General features: G+C 42.4%; 1 protein-coding gene across 4 annotated transcripts in view; it reads left to right on the top strand.

Moving 5' to 3' along the window:
• Positions 1-9,307, top strand: part of SLX4IP (SLX4 interacting protein) — a 76,318-nt gene extending 67,011 nt beyond the window's left edge. For all 4 annotated transcript variants that reach the window (XM_061989238.1, XM_061989241.1, XM_061989240.1 and 1 more), the window contains 2 exons: positions 6,033-6,142; positions 7,551-9,307. In XM_061989238.1, the coding sequence (XP_061845222.1) occupies positions 6,033-6,142; positions 7,551-8,355 (915 nt within the window). In that variant the 3' untranslated portion in view covers positions 8,356-9,307. The remainder of the gene's footprint in view (positions 1-6,032; positions 6,143-7,550) is intronic.
• Positions 9,308-16,222: the final 6,915 nt, after the last annotated feature.

Raw genomic sequence — 16,222 nt, 5'->3', positions numbered from 1 at the left:
AAAGGCTGCCTGAAGATGCCTGCTTTTAAGGCACCGATTTTCTTACAAATAATCAGCATTAGTGTGCTTGATGTTTTTCTTCAGTGTCATTCAGCAAAGTTAATTTGATTGAAAAGCTCTTGTCTTTTCCCAAGCTACTTATCAGTGGGCACTTTCTCTGAAGATAGAATCTGAGCCTTGTAGCATCAGTATCATAGAATCAGAGAATGGTAGGGGTTGGAAGGGACCTTTAGAGATCATCTAGTCCAACCCCCTGCAGAAGCAGGTTCACCTACATCAGATCACGTAGGAACATGTCCAACCACGTCTTGAAGACCTCCAAGGAAGGAGCCTCCACAACTCCTCTGGGCAGCCTGTGCCAGGGCTCCCTCACCTCAACAGGGAAATAGGTTTTTCTTATATTTAAGTGGACCTTTTGTGTTCCAGCTTCATCCCATCACCCCTTGTCCTGTTGCTGGCTACTATAGAAAAAAGAGATGTCCCAACCTCCTGACACCCACCCTTTAGATATTTATAAACGTTAATAAGCCTTTCCTCATATGAAAGATGTTCCGGTCCCCTGATCATCTTGGTGGCCCTGCACTGACCTCTCTCCAGAAGTTCTCTGTCCCTCTTGTGCTGAGGAGCCCAGAACTGGACACAGGACTCCAGATGAGGCCTCACCAGGGCAGAGTAGAGAGAACCTCCCTCGACCTGCTGGCCACACTCTTGAAGCATCCCAGGATGCCATTGGCCTTCTTGGCCACGAGGGCACATTGCTGGCTCATGTTTAGCTTACTATCAATCAGTATATAAAACCAGAATGATTAACAGCTCAATTACCTAACATGAATTCTCACATTTTTTACCTTCAAGCAAATACACACAGCACCTGTCACGTGCTTCACAGTGTGTAAAGAAATGGTTTGTTTCAAGACCACCTTCTGTGGCTTTAGGAAGTATTAGATATGTTCTTCTCTCCATGTTCCAGATACATATCAATTTCTAAAAAGCCACCCTGCAGGATCATATTTCATTAGTTTTATGCCATTGACATCTGATTAGGAAATTTTCTATTTTCTATTATCCAGCAAGCATTCAAATGCAAATCTGGGGAACTCTGAATTTCATACATTCAGAATAATCTGAGTTTCCTGCTTTATGTAAAATATCACTAAAATCCAAACAAAAGACTTCAAAAGCCAAGAAGGCATATTCCACATAGAAGTCATATGCTTTAAGCTACTCTGATGATGCTTTGGGGACCTTTGGAGTGTTTGGAGTTGCCAGGATTTATGTATTGAGTGCAAAACCTAGGTTCACACCTTGTATTTTGAGAAAGTGGAATGTCACAGGGGCTTGTAACAGATCGGACCAGTTCTTGCACTAAATAGTACAGACCACAGGGACTCTTGACAAGCCAAAATTTAGTACTTAAGATCCATGGTGCCAAATCAAAATGAATTTTGGTAGTAGACGTTGAAGACTGTACTGATCCAGGAGTTAGACTTTGCTTTCTGTGCCAGGCCACTGGTAGGTTATACAGTTCTGCTCCTTCACCAGAGAGATCCAGTTTTCTCTGGTTGTTTCTCCAATTTCACTCTTTTAAAAAATACATTCTTTTCAACCACCAGCATTCCTAAAAAATACCAATTTCAAATGAAAAATCAGTACTCCCATGTGTAACATGGACTGATCCTTAATGTTTTTTACTGGAACTGACTGACTTATGGAGCAGGACAGTCCAATATTCTGCAAGAATAATACCCATTTCCCTGCTTGGAAAACTTGTATGAATGTTTTATGATGTGGTAGAACTTCATAGTAGAGTTGCTAGGATGGATGCATCACTACATTGGAAATGCTGAAAAATTTGCATTGTGAAATTGTGGGAAGCTTTTCTTTCATGTGGGTTGAGAGAGGGCAGAAGACTAGACTCAAAGTCCTGTCTATTTTCTATCAGTTGGATGATAGTATCTGATCCATCCTTCACTGACAAGCCTCCTCACTTGCTTTAGGAGCCCTTTTTTGTCTATCAGATTGGAAAGAGTCCTGTATGACCTCTCTGATCTGCCAGTCATCTGTTGGCAAAGTTCTGAGGCCTAAAGCTTATCTGAAATGGTTGAGCTCATGATACTGCTTTGACTGTTAAGAGAAATCATGCAATTGCAAGTTCACATAAAGCTCTTCTAAATAACTTTTTCCATTTAATTCTTCTACTAATTTTAACTGTAGTCACTTGTTTGTGCCTGGGATAATACCTTATTTTATTGCTTTCTCTACATTGTTACATTCAGAGTCTTACAGCACTACCCTTGATTTATTGGACCAACTGATGTTCTCTATTAAGTATTTTTTGGTGAGCAAGCTGAGCCACACTGATAAACGCAGTTCAGAAACAATGTGGGTTTTATCGTGTTGGATTTTTTTGCTAAGCAGACATGAAATTTAATTATCCCTGTCATTATCCCCACTTTATTGGTACCATGAGCATGTGCAACTGTTATCCTGAACACAGGAAGAGACAGCTAAAAAGTGTGAAACGAAATGAGAGGCGGGAAGTGGGGCAGCACTGATCACTTTGGAAAGTTTTCTTCCATCCTACCATCTCAAACCCTAGACTGGAGAAAAATCAATATATTTGTACTGTCAGGCTGAAAAGGCCAAACCTTTTGCTCCTCAGGATAACAAGCTGTAAGGTTTTGTCACAAGTGCACATCCATGAGTAGTTCTTTGACAGGTATTTAATGCTGTATTGCTGAACTCAGCCATCCTGGAGAGAGCTGCAGATGGCAGTCACCACTTTTCTATTTGTGATGGTTTCTTTTTCAACTTGAGTGAGGTAGTAAGTTGAGCAAGATAGTAAGAGTTATCAATATGATAAGCTTTAAAGCAAATATATCATAGTCAAATATACTGTATAGCCCAATAGTCATGTTTCCCTGTAGGTCTTAATAGAGGATTTCTTTCCCAGACCTCTCTTTGGATAAGTACTAATGATCTTACAATCAGTTTTTGAGAGGGCAATATGATGAGCAAGTATGGTAATAAGACTTTGTCAGCTTCATTTCTGCTGGCCTTTCTTTGCCAAGTTTTAGTGACAAAAAAGGGTGAGCTTACCCTAGGATTTTAAGAGCACATATTTCTAATAGAACTTGGCAGTTCAAGGGCTAAAGAGGCATTTTAATCTTTCGTGCCCACCCAGTCTCTATACAAATGTAAATATGTCTGTCTTTAACAATTTGCCAAGAAATGTGGTTTTAATTTGTTAGCAGCAATCCCACTCCCTGCAGCTCTTTCAGAGTCAAGTCACAAGTCTGGCGGTGCTTTGACGTTGCTCTCTGTCATGGTGTCATTGTTTATACGATGTCTGCTTCTGCTGTCCTCCTTTTTCTGCCTGGAATATTTTTCTTTAATTATTTCACTGCCTGAAAGGAATTTGGGATTACTGGACAGGATGAGAGCAGATTAGCTTCTTTTCTGTCTTGAACAAGTGCTGAAGTTCCCATAGGAAATACACAGTATTCCCAAAACAGACACTGGTTTGTATTTTTTTTTAATTAACTAAAATTATTAAGTCTAATAAAGAAAATAAAGGAAGTATCACCAATAATGACTGAGTGTCTTAGTAGTATATGGAGTGCCCATTGTTGTTATTTATGACTCTCTCTGCCTTCTATTGTGGACTTATTCCAGCCTTAGGGAGTTTACATCACTCCTAATAGCAAAAGGCTCTCTGGTTCCCACAGAGTCTTTCAAAGACTGACTCATATGCCTTATGTTAATTGTTCAGCTCTCAAAATACAGCACTTACAGGGTGTGGTTCCAAGGGGAAAATCTACTGTACTTAGAGGGCATGTTCAGAAGTGTTTCACATTATAAATCATTTTGATTTTTAATTTTTTTTAATGCCTTAACCCTTTTCTGTCAGTACTGTGATAAGCTATTTGGAAACAAAAGAAGAAGTTGCTGATGGTGTAAGTGAGGGAACACGTTAGCCCTTCAGCTCTGGACCATTCACTCCAGTCTGACTCGACTCACAAGTGGCACGGCTTCGTCATCTTTGCCCTCTCTCCAGGGTCTGCTCTTCACACCCTGGCATGACGTTACATTCCAGGCAAGGCTCATGCACTGTTCCCAATCGGATGCAAGTTAGAACCGAGGTTTATTGCTTATCTGCAGCACTGAGTACGTGTGGACAGGAACTGTCCTCAGCCCTCCTCTGCATTTTGTACAAAGTGCTGCTTTCCACCCGTTGCTTACCACATCTACAGGAACCGCCTTAGCGGACTGACCGTCCTGCCTGTCTCATGTCTTCCGAAGAAGATTCAATAGAATCAGCCTCACCAGCTACCACACAGCAGAACAAGGACGGTTCAAATGCTTCTGCCTGTGTTCCTGCTCTCTGGCTGAGTAGGAGTGCTCTCCAGCAGACTCGGTGCAGAAGGATTGTGCAAGGTCTTGCAGTCTGAGTTGTGTGAATGTTACTGGAAATCAGAATCGTTTCTACAGACTTAACAGTTAACAGTCTGTGCCTCCTCTTAAAGTTAACAAAGCTCTTGAGTATATGAATAACACTCCCTTCTTTAATAGTTTACAAAGTATGAAAATACATGTAGTCAAATTAGGGGAGTCCATACCTCTAACAAGAAGAGAAGCAGCAATTAATCCCTGAGATTAAACTAGTTAGGCTTGATTTCTGAGGTTGAAATCACATTGCATGTATGTTCCCTGTGTTTTCTGCCTGCTGTAAACACATGTGTTGCAGCACTAGTGGACAGAACTTCAGTACACACAGAAACGTTTGCGTAACTGGCCGCTGACAGGAAGGCTCAAAACAGCTGTAGTGTTTTAAACTGTTAAAATGGCTTCTTTTCTTTGCCTCACTACCTTCTTTCTGCTTAGAAAACAGGAAGCTGTTTTCGCTGGCTTACTCTTCTGGAGAGAGCAAAGAGGTTTTACCCCCTCTCCTTTAAAACAGAAGTAAAAATAAAAAGGGGCAGGGCTTAATCCCCCAGCAGTGCCAGGCTCCTGAGGGGCGTTCCAGGCACCGCTCCTGCACACGCCTTGGCCTTGTGCCCCCACAATCTTTCTCTGCTTTCTTTGGTTCTTTCAGGCTCCAGCCTGCAGCTTCACAGTGCAGAGCAGGGGATGCTGTGTATTAGCACTCACTACATCTGATGAGCTTCAATCAGAAGTTGCATCATTCAGGCTGATGAAGACCAATGCTATCAAAGAAAAGGGGATGCAAAGAGCCTCTTCTCTTCTTGACTTTGCCATGGCTTTTTTTCTCTCCATAGCCTCAGAGATAATACTTTTTTGAAGTACATGGTAGTTAACAGTGAAGTCAGCAAATGGCCCTTCTCTCATTGTGAAAGGAAATGCTCACAGCTTGAAGAAAAAGAGCATTTTCCTTTCCTCCCTCCCTGTCGCCCCAATCTCATATTATATAAAACCATGGTGCTGCTGTTAGCTGAGACCAGAAAGAATTCCCCTGTTGTCCTGTAGTAGCCAACCCCTACAAGCTGTGAGCGTTTGAATGTTAGCATTACAAGTTTTAACCCTTGCCTTCTTCAATGAGCAAATAACAGTCTGTATATTTTTTTGTAAGTATGGCAAAGAAAGGGAATTCTTCTGAGAATAAGTGTATAGACCACTGCGCCAGTCAGTCTCTTCAGAAAAAAACCTGACAAACATGCTTCTGTCTGCAAGAGAGATTCCTGGCATTTGTCACAGTTTGAGCCACAAAGATGTCAAATATTTGCCAACAGTTTCCTCAGAGGGTTTGGAAAGCTACATCCTTTACATTGCAGTCTTGTTTGTTTGCGGTGTATTTTAGCATATGAAATATGTTTGTTGGGAGTCTGAGAGGGGAGGGAACTGACTAGACTCCTAAATATTAAAAGATTAAAAATAATTCTGCTTCTCTTAGACTGCTTAGATCAAACTAATGAAGAACATCTGTAAGTCTCAGTATTGGAAATGGAGATTTTACGTTGAATTACCATAGCTTGATGTGTCATGTTTTAAACCTGTGTTTTCTTTTGGAGCAGCAAGAAGAACTTTCCAGTGGGATATCTGAATATTTTACCGAATCTGCTGAGGACAAGAAGCTTAAGATCAGTCTGAAGGAGCAAATAAAGCAAGACATCTTGAAAGAAATGTAGGTCGCTCTTCTTTCTAAGGTGTTAAATTATTCATCTGGTAAAATTTAGGTAACTAGAATCCAGCCTGTGGAATAAAACATCAAATAATACAAACTCCTTTACAAAAGGTTATTTGAAACTACTAAGAGGCTAATACTGTGGTGTGGATAAGCACATAAAATGATCATTGTTGTTTTGTATGGCATGAAAAAAGCTGTTACAACCCACATAGATGTGTCGCACAGGGCTAGGCAGAATCCAAACAGTGTTTTTTTCCTTGAATGAAGCTCTGAGCCAAAATAAATCTGTCATGTTTAAATCTAGTGAAAAACACTTTGTTCACGCTAAGAGTCTGCAGCATGTCATGATCTTGATCTGGATCTTAGCGGATGGGAAGGCTTAGCTGCTCAACTGGCCATCTTCCTGGTCCCCTGCTGTACCAGGATGCCATCCTTACTTGCACAAATTGCCAGTAGCCCCAGATCTCAACTGTGGGATTAGGGATTTGCTGTGAACCCTGGTAACACTTCTGTTACCCATGTTGTGTCATCTGCATTGTCTTTAGAAATGAGGTTAGATTTGGAGGGATGCCAACTCTACCTATTATGCAAGAGCCTTCTTTCTGGAGAGTTAGATACACTGACCTTGGAACTGCTCAGCACCAGCAGAGCAGCAGATGGGACCATCCAGAGTAATATCTTTAGACTCAAAATCTTGTGCATAAAATTCATCTAACAAATCTAGATTTGTAGGTAACAGGCTGCTGGGGAGTGCTTATGGACTGACACTCCCATCAGGTCCCTTGTGGTCCCATTTTCTTGGAGAATTCCTTTTAGAATATCATCTCTTAAGTCCTTCCTGGATGAAGGGGGTTGATACTAGATGAGTAGTGGTTAACTTTAAAGCAATGCTTTGAAATGTCCTGGGAAAAATTCCAGAGGAACATTCTAAAATAGAGATTAGAAACTCACACGGAGACGCTCACCCTGCCTCTCTCCGCCTGCCCTCTCTGTTCTTGAGATATACATGATGCATGTGAATAGATGGGAATGGTTTAAAATCATTTAGGCACTTATGAAATACTATTTTATCTAGCCAGTTTGGGAAGGAATTCAATCGACTTATGCCGTGTTGACCTTTAACATCTGTAATGAATCCAGTTCTGCCTCTTGGAATAGAATGTGAACTCTTTCATGGCTTAGTCATTAATAAATAGGGTTCCCCAAGTGCAGTGGAAAATCAGATGGATAATACTTGATATTATCCACACTAGGCAAACATTACTGCTTGTCAAGATGATATAGAGGGGTTTTTTTTCCACATTCAGGAAGAGTGTTGCCCTAATTGTGTTTCAGAGCCTGTAAGGCCAGACTGAGGCAGTGGAGTCTTTTTTTAATTCAAAACCAAAATTCCTTTTTGTTGCAGTGTGAAAAGGACAAAACCAAGAAAAAGTAGCACAAGCAAACCTCAAATCAGCAAGGACTCCAAGGAAGTGTATCTTGGCTCGGTGGACTTGCAGACAGAGAACAGAAACAACGACTGTCAAACTCCCCAATCTGAAGGGAAATGTAGGAGTGAGGGACTGCTAAAGGACTGCATAAATACAGCTGAGAGCAGCTTGGAGCTTCCTGTTTTAGAGCTGGAAAATTATGTTAATCAGAGACAGCCAGATGATGTTAGCAGCCAGCAAAAACCTCACTCTGTGGAGCGGTTGAAGTCGAGTCTTCTAAGCGCGAACCCTCCTTGTAGCTCTGAGTCAGCACTGGTAGGTCCAAAACAAAGTCAGAAAGTGACCAAAACACAGGCTCATCCAAAGAGCTGTGGTTCAGAAGAGCGTTTCAAAACAGTATCCTCTGAAGGAACTTCTTTCATTCCTGGGAGTACAGCAATAAGTAAATGTGATGATGATTGTTCAGGTCCATTCCTGGAGAAGACAACCTCACTTAATTCTAAACAAGACATGACAAAGGCTGAGCCTGATGAGGAGTCACTGGGTTTTAGAAGAAATCTCCCTCAGCCTCTTTCTGTGAGGAACAACGTAGTGCAGAGAAGCTCAAGTGAGCCAAGCACAACCACTGAAGGATTGCCTGGGATACCATCATCTTGTTCAGAACTGCAGCCTGTGTCTTCAGAGAAGCTTGTCCAGAAAAGAAAAAAAGATGTTGAAAATGGTCTTGGGAAGTTAAAACTGCGAAGGCTTAAGAAGTCAAAGTCTGAGATATTACCTTGATGGCATAGCTGGACAGCCAAAGTCATGTTTGGAAAGTGTCTGCAAAAAGTAGGAAGCAATTCAAAATAATAAAAACACGAAGGCAAAAGTAGGTAACAATTTTAAAGACAGTTTAGTTAAACAAGTACCTTGGAACTGTAATGAAGAGAATTGTGTGAAGCTGTTAGGAATTAGATATGACTAGAGATATGAACCAGTGTAGTCTTTGTAGCAAGAAAAATCTCTCCTAAATTATATTTACAAAGCAACATTTTAGACCTGTGTGTATTTTAGTGCTATTTAGAAGCCATATCAGCCAATGACAGCAAAAGTGAAACCCACTTTTGTCATCTGTTAGCAGCTGCAGTTATTCAGTCTTTTGCTTGTTTCTCAACTCATAGTTTATTTTAGTAAAAATTAGTCCTTTGTCTGTGAAGAAGTTCATGGTTTATTCACATGATCTTTACAACAGCAAGGCAAATTGAAGTTATTCCAAATAAAATCTTTAAGCATCATTTAATGTTGCTGATGATTTAAGGCCCACCTTTTCAGTGAGGTTTCAAAATCACTGTGGTTTTGATACAAACATTTCTTTCCAACCCAAGTTGTGGGTACAAGTGACATCCAGCCTTTGGGAAAACTAAGTTTGATGTCAGCTGTGCAGTCACCTGAGTGTCTAATTCTCAGTTTCCCAATTTATGTTGGGAAAAGTTCATATCTAAACGTGCACACACATCTTCACACACTCATGTTCCAAAATCAGGCCTTGTCTGTGTGCAAGCATCACACGCTGGTTTCGTGGCTAAGCGATTCCTGAGGTATGTGTCATGTTTAGACAGAGGTGATTTTTAATTGCACAGGGCTTTTTCATACTGCTTTTGTAACCCAGATACTAATGAGCTACGGAAATGGAACTTTTAATTTCATGCTTATCTCTTTTTAAATGCTTACAATAAAATGACAAGCAATTTTCGTTCGTTGTTCTCTTGAAATCAGTGTGTCTGCAGACATTTCATGTGGAGCACTGGGAAAGTTCTTCCTGGCATGCTTACGACTGTGGATTCCTCCTTTTAGAAGATTCACAGCCATAAGCATTGGAGTTGGTAGTCTCATACAGGTCCTTATAGGAGTTAGCAACTCAGCAGTTGTCAATTGAACAGCATCTTTCTGCCACGAATAATTTCTGCCTTTGCTAGGAAAGATTCTGCATGCCTGCTAGAAGATGTTTTCTCTTTTTTCTTTCAGCCTGTTTGTGTGACATTTCTTTGCAATCAGGTTGCTAATGCTCTGCAAAAAAAAAGGCTCTGCAAAAAGGTCTTGCCTAGTAACAGCACAACAGAGGCTGCAAATGAACCTGGGCTTGGAGGAAGAATAGCCTGAGGTATGTTTACTGTTGTCTTTTGAATGGACTCGAGGTACTGGGCCAGGCAGGGAGGGAAAAGCACCTTTTTGATGGACCTCAAAGAGGTATAAGGATGTTTAATTAAGTATTTATCAGAAAAATAAGGGTAATTGAGGCAGAATAATTTGATAGTTTATATTAAAGTGAATTTTCCTGGTGGTTTTTAAAGTCTTTCAGTGACTAAACTGCTAGAAAACACTACAACATATATTCTAGACTGCAGTCTTAAGTTTCCATTATTTCTGCTTTGCTTTTCCTTGTACCTTTGTGCTGATGCTCTTGGCTGTAACAGACACCTACAGGTGAGGTTTAGATGGTTATACAGTAACAGACACGTGTTGGGTTTATCAAATCACTTCAGTTACTTTTTGTTCTGGTTAGGAGAAAGACTTTAGTCTCGCTTTTGCAAACTGGAAACACACTGTGTGAAAATAACTGATCTGTGAAAATTGTGGATGGTCTTGAGCAAGTACCCTGAAGTATTAATGCTAACAGTTTTGGATTCTGGAGCTTCCCTTCTCACCTCTCTCCTCTCCCAGTTCATTTAACTCAAGTATTAGGAACCAGAGGGGAACTGCATCCTGTTTCTGTCATCACATACTGTTATTATATATAGTGCAACCTGACAACTTAGTTAACTGAATAACATACCTGCATGCATCTCAGCAAAGGAATGTCATACATTTATAGGGACTTGGGTAGATTAAACTGTTGTCTCAGTAGCTCAGAACACTTGATTTTCCTTTAGGACATTTTGTTGTGTTAGTTAAAATGCTGGTTTCCATCCCCTGGCTGACAGCACGGGGACAGCTTCCTTTTGAAACGGAGTTTGTGCTGCACTCAGAAATGTGGGGCTGGATCAGTTAAAGGTGCTGGAGCCGACAGACTCAGAGCTAATCCAAGTGGGCTTTCTCAAAAGTGCACAGTTGCATTGTTTGCACTGCAGTGACCGGCTTGTTATGTTCCTGGGCAATTTCTAGCTGTGTGTTGAGAGCTTAGTTACTTGTAAAAGTTGTCTCTCAGGAATGCAGTTATTCAGAGAGAAAGCTTTGAATTCCTGATCATTTCTGGATGGGAGATGGTGTCAGTGCTCAGACCAATTCTTTCTTTTGTCCGTGCAGCAGGACTATAGTAACAGTTTCCCTTTTGCAGACCTCAGGGGTATTTTCTGTGATGCTGAGACGTCCAGGCTCTGTTGTTGCCATATGTTTCTCTCATCTCTGTGTTTAAACTAAAGCTCAAGCTTGTCTTCTCAGTCTTTGTTTTTATCAACCATGCACCTGCACCCAGCTGACTGGCAGAGATGTGGACTGACATGCTCTTGAACCACAAGCCTGATTTCCTAAATCAGGTTTAGAGGGGGGGAGAAAAAGAAGCAGCTGGAAACAGCTACAGTGAAATTAGCAGTTTGGAAGCTTTGGCTGTGGCTTTCCATTACCACTTTGCTTCTGAGCAGCATTAGCATACCTTTCTGTTAAAAGTAATAAATATGTAAGGCTATGTTCTGAAACTGCTATTGAAGCACAGAAACAATCTCTTTGGTTCGTTTCCTTCCTTTTGCATTTGTTTATTGTGTGATTTTTGTTTTACTTCTCAGAGCTTCTTTGAACTCCTCTGAAATATCTGCAGATCTGAGACTGGCTGAAGCCCACAAAGCGGCACTCACATAGGAAAATACGTGTTTGTCTTAAAGAGAAATAACTGTCTCTTCCAAACCAGTTTAGGGGAGGGTTATTTTAATGAATCATCTAGTTCATTTGGTCTGTACTGTTTGCTGATAGTGAAACAGTCCTTTCCTACCCAAACACTTTAATGTGTGCAGGCTATCGTTGCCATCATTCTTTACATCCAAGTAGTGAAAAGCAGTTGTTTAGTGAACTTTTGTGTTTAACTCATATCAAAAGCTAGACCAGCCTTTTATGTATTTATTTGTAAAGAGGAAGCAGGCCAATGTAAAATCTCCTTTGCCCAGAGCTGGTCAGTAGGAAGGTGTTAACTATTGCAAGAGATGTTTTGAGTAATCAGCACTGTGCAGGTTGTAATGTTGCCGTGCAGGTTGTGGTGTTGCCTGCCAGGTTGTGCTTCTGCACACCAGGGGCTGAAGCACAAGGAAGCCTCTTATTACAGGTGTGTAGCTGCATGTCTGTGTTACACTTGACTTGAAGAATGTCAAGAGCACCTGTTTCTAACAAAAAAAGAACACTGGAACAACTAAAGCTTCCCTGGCTACAGAACCTTGTGACCAGGTGAGGTGTTAAGGAGCCTTCTGACTGTGTGTGTCCCTATCGCCACCCTGCATGTGGGTCACATTGCCTGGCTTCTAGTGGGTATTTTAATGCCATCATTTCATTGACTTGTGAGTGGAAAATGAATCCTTTTTTAAGGAAAAAAATGGAGAAAATATTTGGTTTTGATTGCAGTTGGAATAAGAAAGATGTAAAGCACAGTTAGACTGTCCCAGGTTGCGTGGGATGAGTAGTTGTCTCCTTGCCTATATCAGTAGCTAATAGAAGGTTTCCTACTGTATTAAAACACCCTCATGCAGGCTTGAGCAGAGGGAATAGAATCAAGGACTGCTAGCCAGCAGTGGGAAGTGTGGGCTGGCCTCAGAAATTAGCTTTAATAACAGGCACTCCTCACTTCTTTGCTTTCTGCTTTTTTCTTTAATAAGCATTAACTGGCATCCAAAACCCAATGTGAAGGTGAAGTTGTGGGCTGGGGGAATAGCAGCACCCTGAGCCTTTCATCAAAGGGATATCAAAGGGTTCTGTAGCTGGGAGGGATATGAATATATGAATATGTATATGGGCAGCACCAAGGGTAAGTGGTTTCTTCAAGGTAAAGCAGGCTGCTTAAGGATCTCAGAGTGCAAACTCATCAACTCCTGTGAGTGGTTTTGAACACAGTTCTCCCATTTTGTGCACACTTTTCCCCCAGATAGTTCAAATGGAAGCTGGCAGTGCCTGAGCTCGTCCTTCCCACAGTGGCAATAAGGTGACCTTTTTAGATGGGGACTGTTTGTTTGTTTGGTGTCGGCTTATGCTGAGAAATCTTCAGAGTTGTGAAAATGATGTAGTGTCATGAGGCATTTCAGTTGTAACCTGGAGATTGGCCAGGGAATTAACCTTCACCCTCCTACCTCCTTTCCTAGCCCTTTGAATTATCCCAGAGCTGGGAACTGTTTCCTGTGAGAGCTGACAGTGCACTTCTTTTGAATGAGAATGTCACCGATCTGCTCCTATTCTGTCAAAGATAGATCTTTTAGTATAGCTGAGCCTCAGGAATTGGTAACTGTGCTCCATAACTGCTCCGTTAGCAGAAGTGATCCTCTTTTTGATTTATGGATCAGATCTTTAAAGCGTCTGGAGCTGTAATTCTAGAGATGGACATGCCCCTTTTGAGTATTAATATGCTCTCTTAGTGCTGGAATGAGAAGAATAAAGGTTTCTTTCTCCACTCTGTAGAAAGAAAAACCTGGTTGAAACAATTGGCACATCACAGAGAAGATGCTCACTGGAAGATGTGGGGAGAGGGCTGGTGCCCTGTTTGCAGGCCTTCTCCTCCTCTCCCCTAGAAACTGGGATTAGTCAGTGCCCAGTAAGCTGACTGGGTTTTCCCTCTTCTGGCAACAGCAGCTAACCTTTAGAAGCAAACTCTGTGTGCAATGGGGATGGCTGCTGGGGCCAATACTGAAAAGAGGAAGCTGACATTCTTAAATATATTCTTGCTGCATTTGGAAAGGGGAGAGAGAGCTTATGCAATCACTTCCATCTTCTGGGGGGGAAAACGCTGAATTTGGTACTTCCCGTGTCAGAACTTCTTATCTTTGCATCCACTCACAAAAACATGAAGCCTCTGCCTTGTGACTCCTTCCAGAGGGACTCTGCAAGTGGCAAGGCCAGCTTCAGCCTGATGGCAGAATGAGATAGAATAGGAAGCCAGATTAAGAAGCTGACTCGTGCAGTCTTCAAGGAGCAGCGAGAGCATAACCTTGTGCATTTTCTATCTGATTACTAATGCCAACTCTTGTTGTGCAGCTGTGAGAGGCAGTGTAAGAACAGGTGCCCTTTCTGTGCCAAGGAAAACGGCTTTCTCAGCGAAATGGCTGAAGATGCCATCCTCGTGTTTAGGCCCTACGCTGGTCGGTGCTGCACGCCGGCTAGGCCGCCGACACACACCCGCTAGCTGGCTCTCATCTGCTCCTGTAGCAACGCAGAAGTAGCTGTTCCCAAGGCTGCCTCTGCCCCGTGACACGGCTCTGTTGGCGTGAGGCTGACGTAAGGTGCCCCATCAGCACCTTCTCGGTAGTTACCTCTGTCACACGGGCCCTTCCACGCGGAGCTGCGGCGCCTTTGATGTGGGTTCGGCTCGAGTTGAACCAGACCCCGCTTCGACACGTTCAATTAGCTGTAGGTAGAGCAAAGCTGAGGGTGCTAAGGGGAGTCGTTTTACTGCTTTTTAAAGCTCCCGTGTTTAAACGGCAGCTCACATTTTCCTGTTCCTCAATGAGAAAGGAGCCAAAGAACAAACAGGCACCGGCAGTGGGAAACTTCTCCTGACTAAACAAAACGCGTCTTCCCAGAGCAGTGACCTGGCAGGAGTATGACTTCCACAAAAATAAATGTACCTTGGTATTCTAATGGGAAAAGCCTTAGAAACGTGAAGTTTGTTTCTTTTCATGCCAACAGAAAACACTGCTGGGCTTTGGAAGACTCGTTTGTGTTAGATTTACAAATTTTGAAGCTACCACAGAGCTCTGAGCATGTAATTTAAAAATAGCATTGCAGCACATGCACAGTTCTCTTCCCCTTCCCTGCACAACTAGTGCAGCTCTAATTTGATAACAGCACGAGGCAGCGAGGAAATGAGTTCTATGGGAAAAAGAGGTGGTGCACGGCCAAACTCTGCAGTACTGACACAGTGCTTGCAGTGCTCTGTGGCACAGGAAAGGCTGGAAATAAAGGAATACTGCAGGCCAGGCTTCCACAAGTGTCCAAGCTTGAGGAACCCAGGCTGTGCTCTGCCCTGAGTCTGCAGAGATCCAACAAGCTTTGCTCTATGAAATGATTAAGTCTGTAATTAAGAGTTGGCCTCAGCAGGTTTTGAAGTAGCCTGTCAAATACGTGGTTCCAAACCTAGCAAAAGCCTTTCTTTTTCTTTTGTGCTTAAGAGAAGGCTGGTTCAGAGTCATTCCTACAAATTCAGGTAGAAGTGGTTCAGAAGAGGTAGTTTCTGCATCATTGAGTTTGAGCAATACACATGGGGAAGATGGTGAATTCATCAGCAATACGGTCAAGCCTTCAGCTCACAGCCTGCTTCACTCTGCTGAGGTGGCTGGAAGACTCTAGTATCTTTAGGTGGCTCTTTCAGTCAGACCCTGATTGCTTTACTGCAGATTGTAGAAGTCAGGGAATAACAGAAGGGAATAAATCCTGCTGGGATTTATTTGATGAGGAGGTACTGAAGTGGTCAGATGAAGCTAATCTTGCTGACTTCCCGTTCAGCAGGCAGTAAAATGATGATTGTCCAGTACTTCAGTTACATGGCACGTGATTGTGAAGAGTAAGAGCAGTCCCCCGTTCACAGCCCTGTAGTGCCAAGTTAGAGATCACCTTCTGAAATGAGCTTGAAATAAAAAAGTACCACTAAAGAGACTTTATCAGGTTTTTTTTAGACAGCTGTAATGAAGGTACACAACAGTATGTCTTGCTCTCAGATTTTTTAAGTGTGCATTGTACTGATATCACAGCAATTCTTGTATAAAATATCTGTATTTACCACAAAGAAAACAGGGATGAAAAGGCCTAACATGGCAGTGGGATGGTTTAAGCTGAAGTACAAGCTGCAGCCTGACCCTACTTTATATTATTTTTCATTTGAGTTGGTTACATGCTGGTAATTGTTCCTTCAGATTTGTATTGGTGCCTCACCACAACACATGTGCAGCTTCCTCAGGAAAACAAGAGCCAAGGATGGGACAGCTGCCCCTGACCTGCACACACGGCCCCGGGGAGGTGGGAGGGGAGCGTGACTAGCCCTGTGTTGAATATGCAAAGAGTTCATTTTGTGCTTTACAAAGCACTTTTTGCTCCTTAGAAATCAGGATCAGCTGTGGATCCTTTCCCATCCAGCTCAGCACTTGGTATCTTGCCTGTCTCTGCTCCTGATTTGGTTACTATCTGGTGGTAGCTCATTGGCTCACACAACAATAAACTCCTTGCACAACTCCAGTCCCGTCCTCCTCTCAGAAGCACAGGGAGGAGGTACTAAAGACACTGAGAACGAGCGACCTGCTGCTTTCCTACCCCTTGGGGCTGACTGGGAGCCAGAGGGGAATACATAATCCTCCAACAAAACCAGGGGCAGGGCTCGGTAAGGTAAAGCAGCCCCTGCCCCTGCTGTCCCCCAGCTGCCTGGCGGGGCGAGCCTCCCCTCTCAATAATCTCCACGCTCCGTTCTGGTTTCGTACAAAAAATTTAATAAATA

This window comes from Colius striatus, chromosome 2 (genome assembly GCF_028858725.1).
Source record: "Colius striatus isolate bColStr4 chromosome 2, bColStr4.1.hap1, whole genome shotgun sequence".
Taxonomy (NCBI): Eukaryota; Metazoa; Chordata; class Aves; order Coliiformes; family Coliidae; genus Colius; species Colius striatus.
Note: the sequence above shows the minus strand (reverse complement) of the source record. Positions and strands in the feature narration are given on the sequence as shown.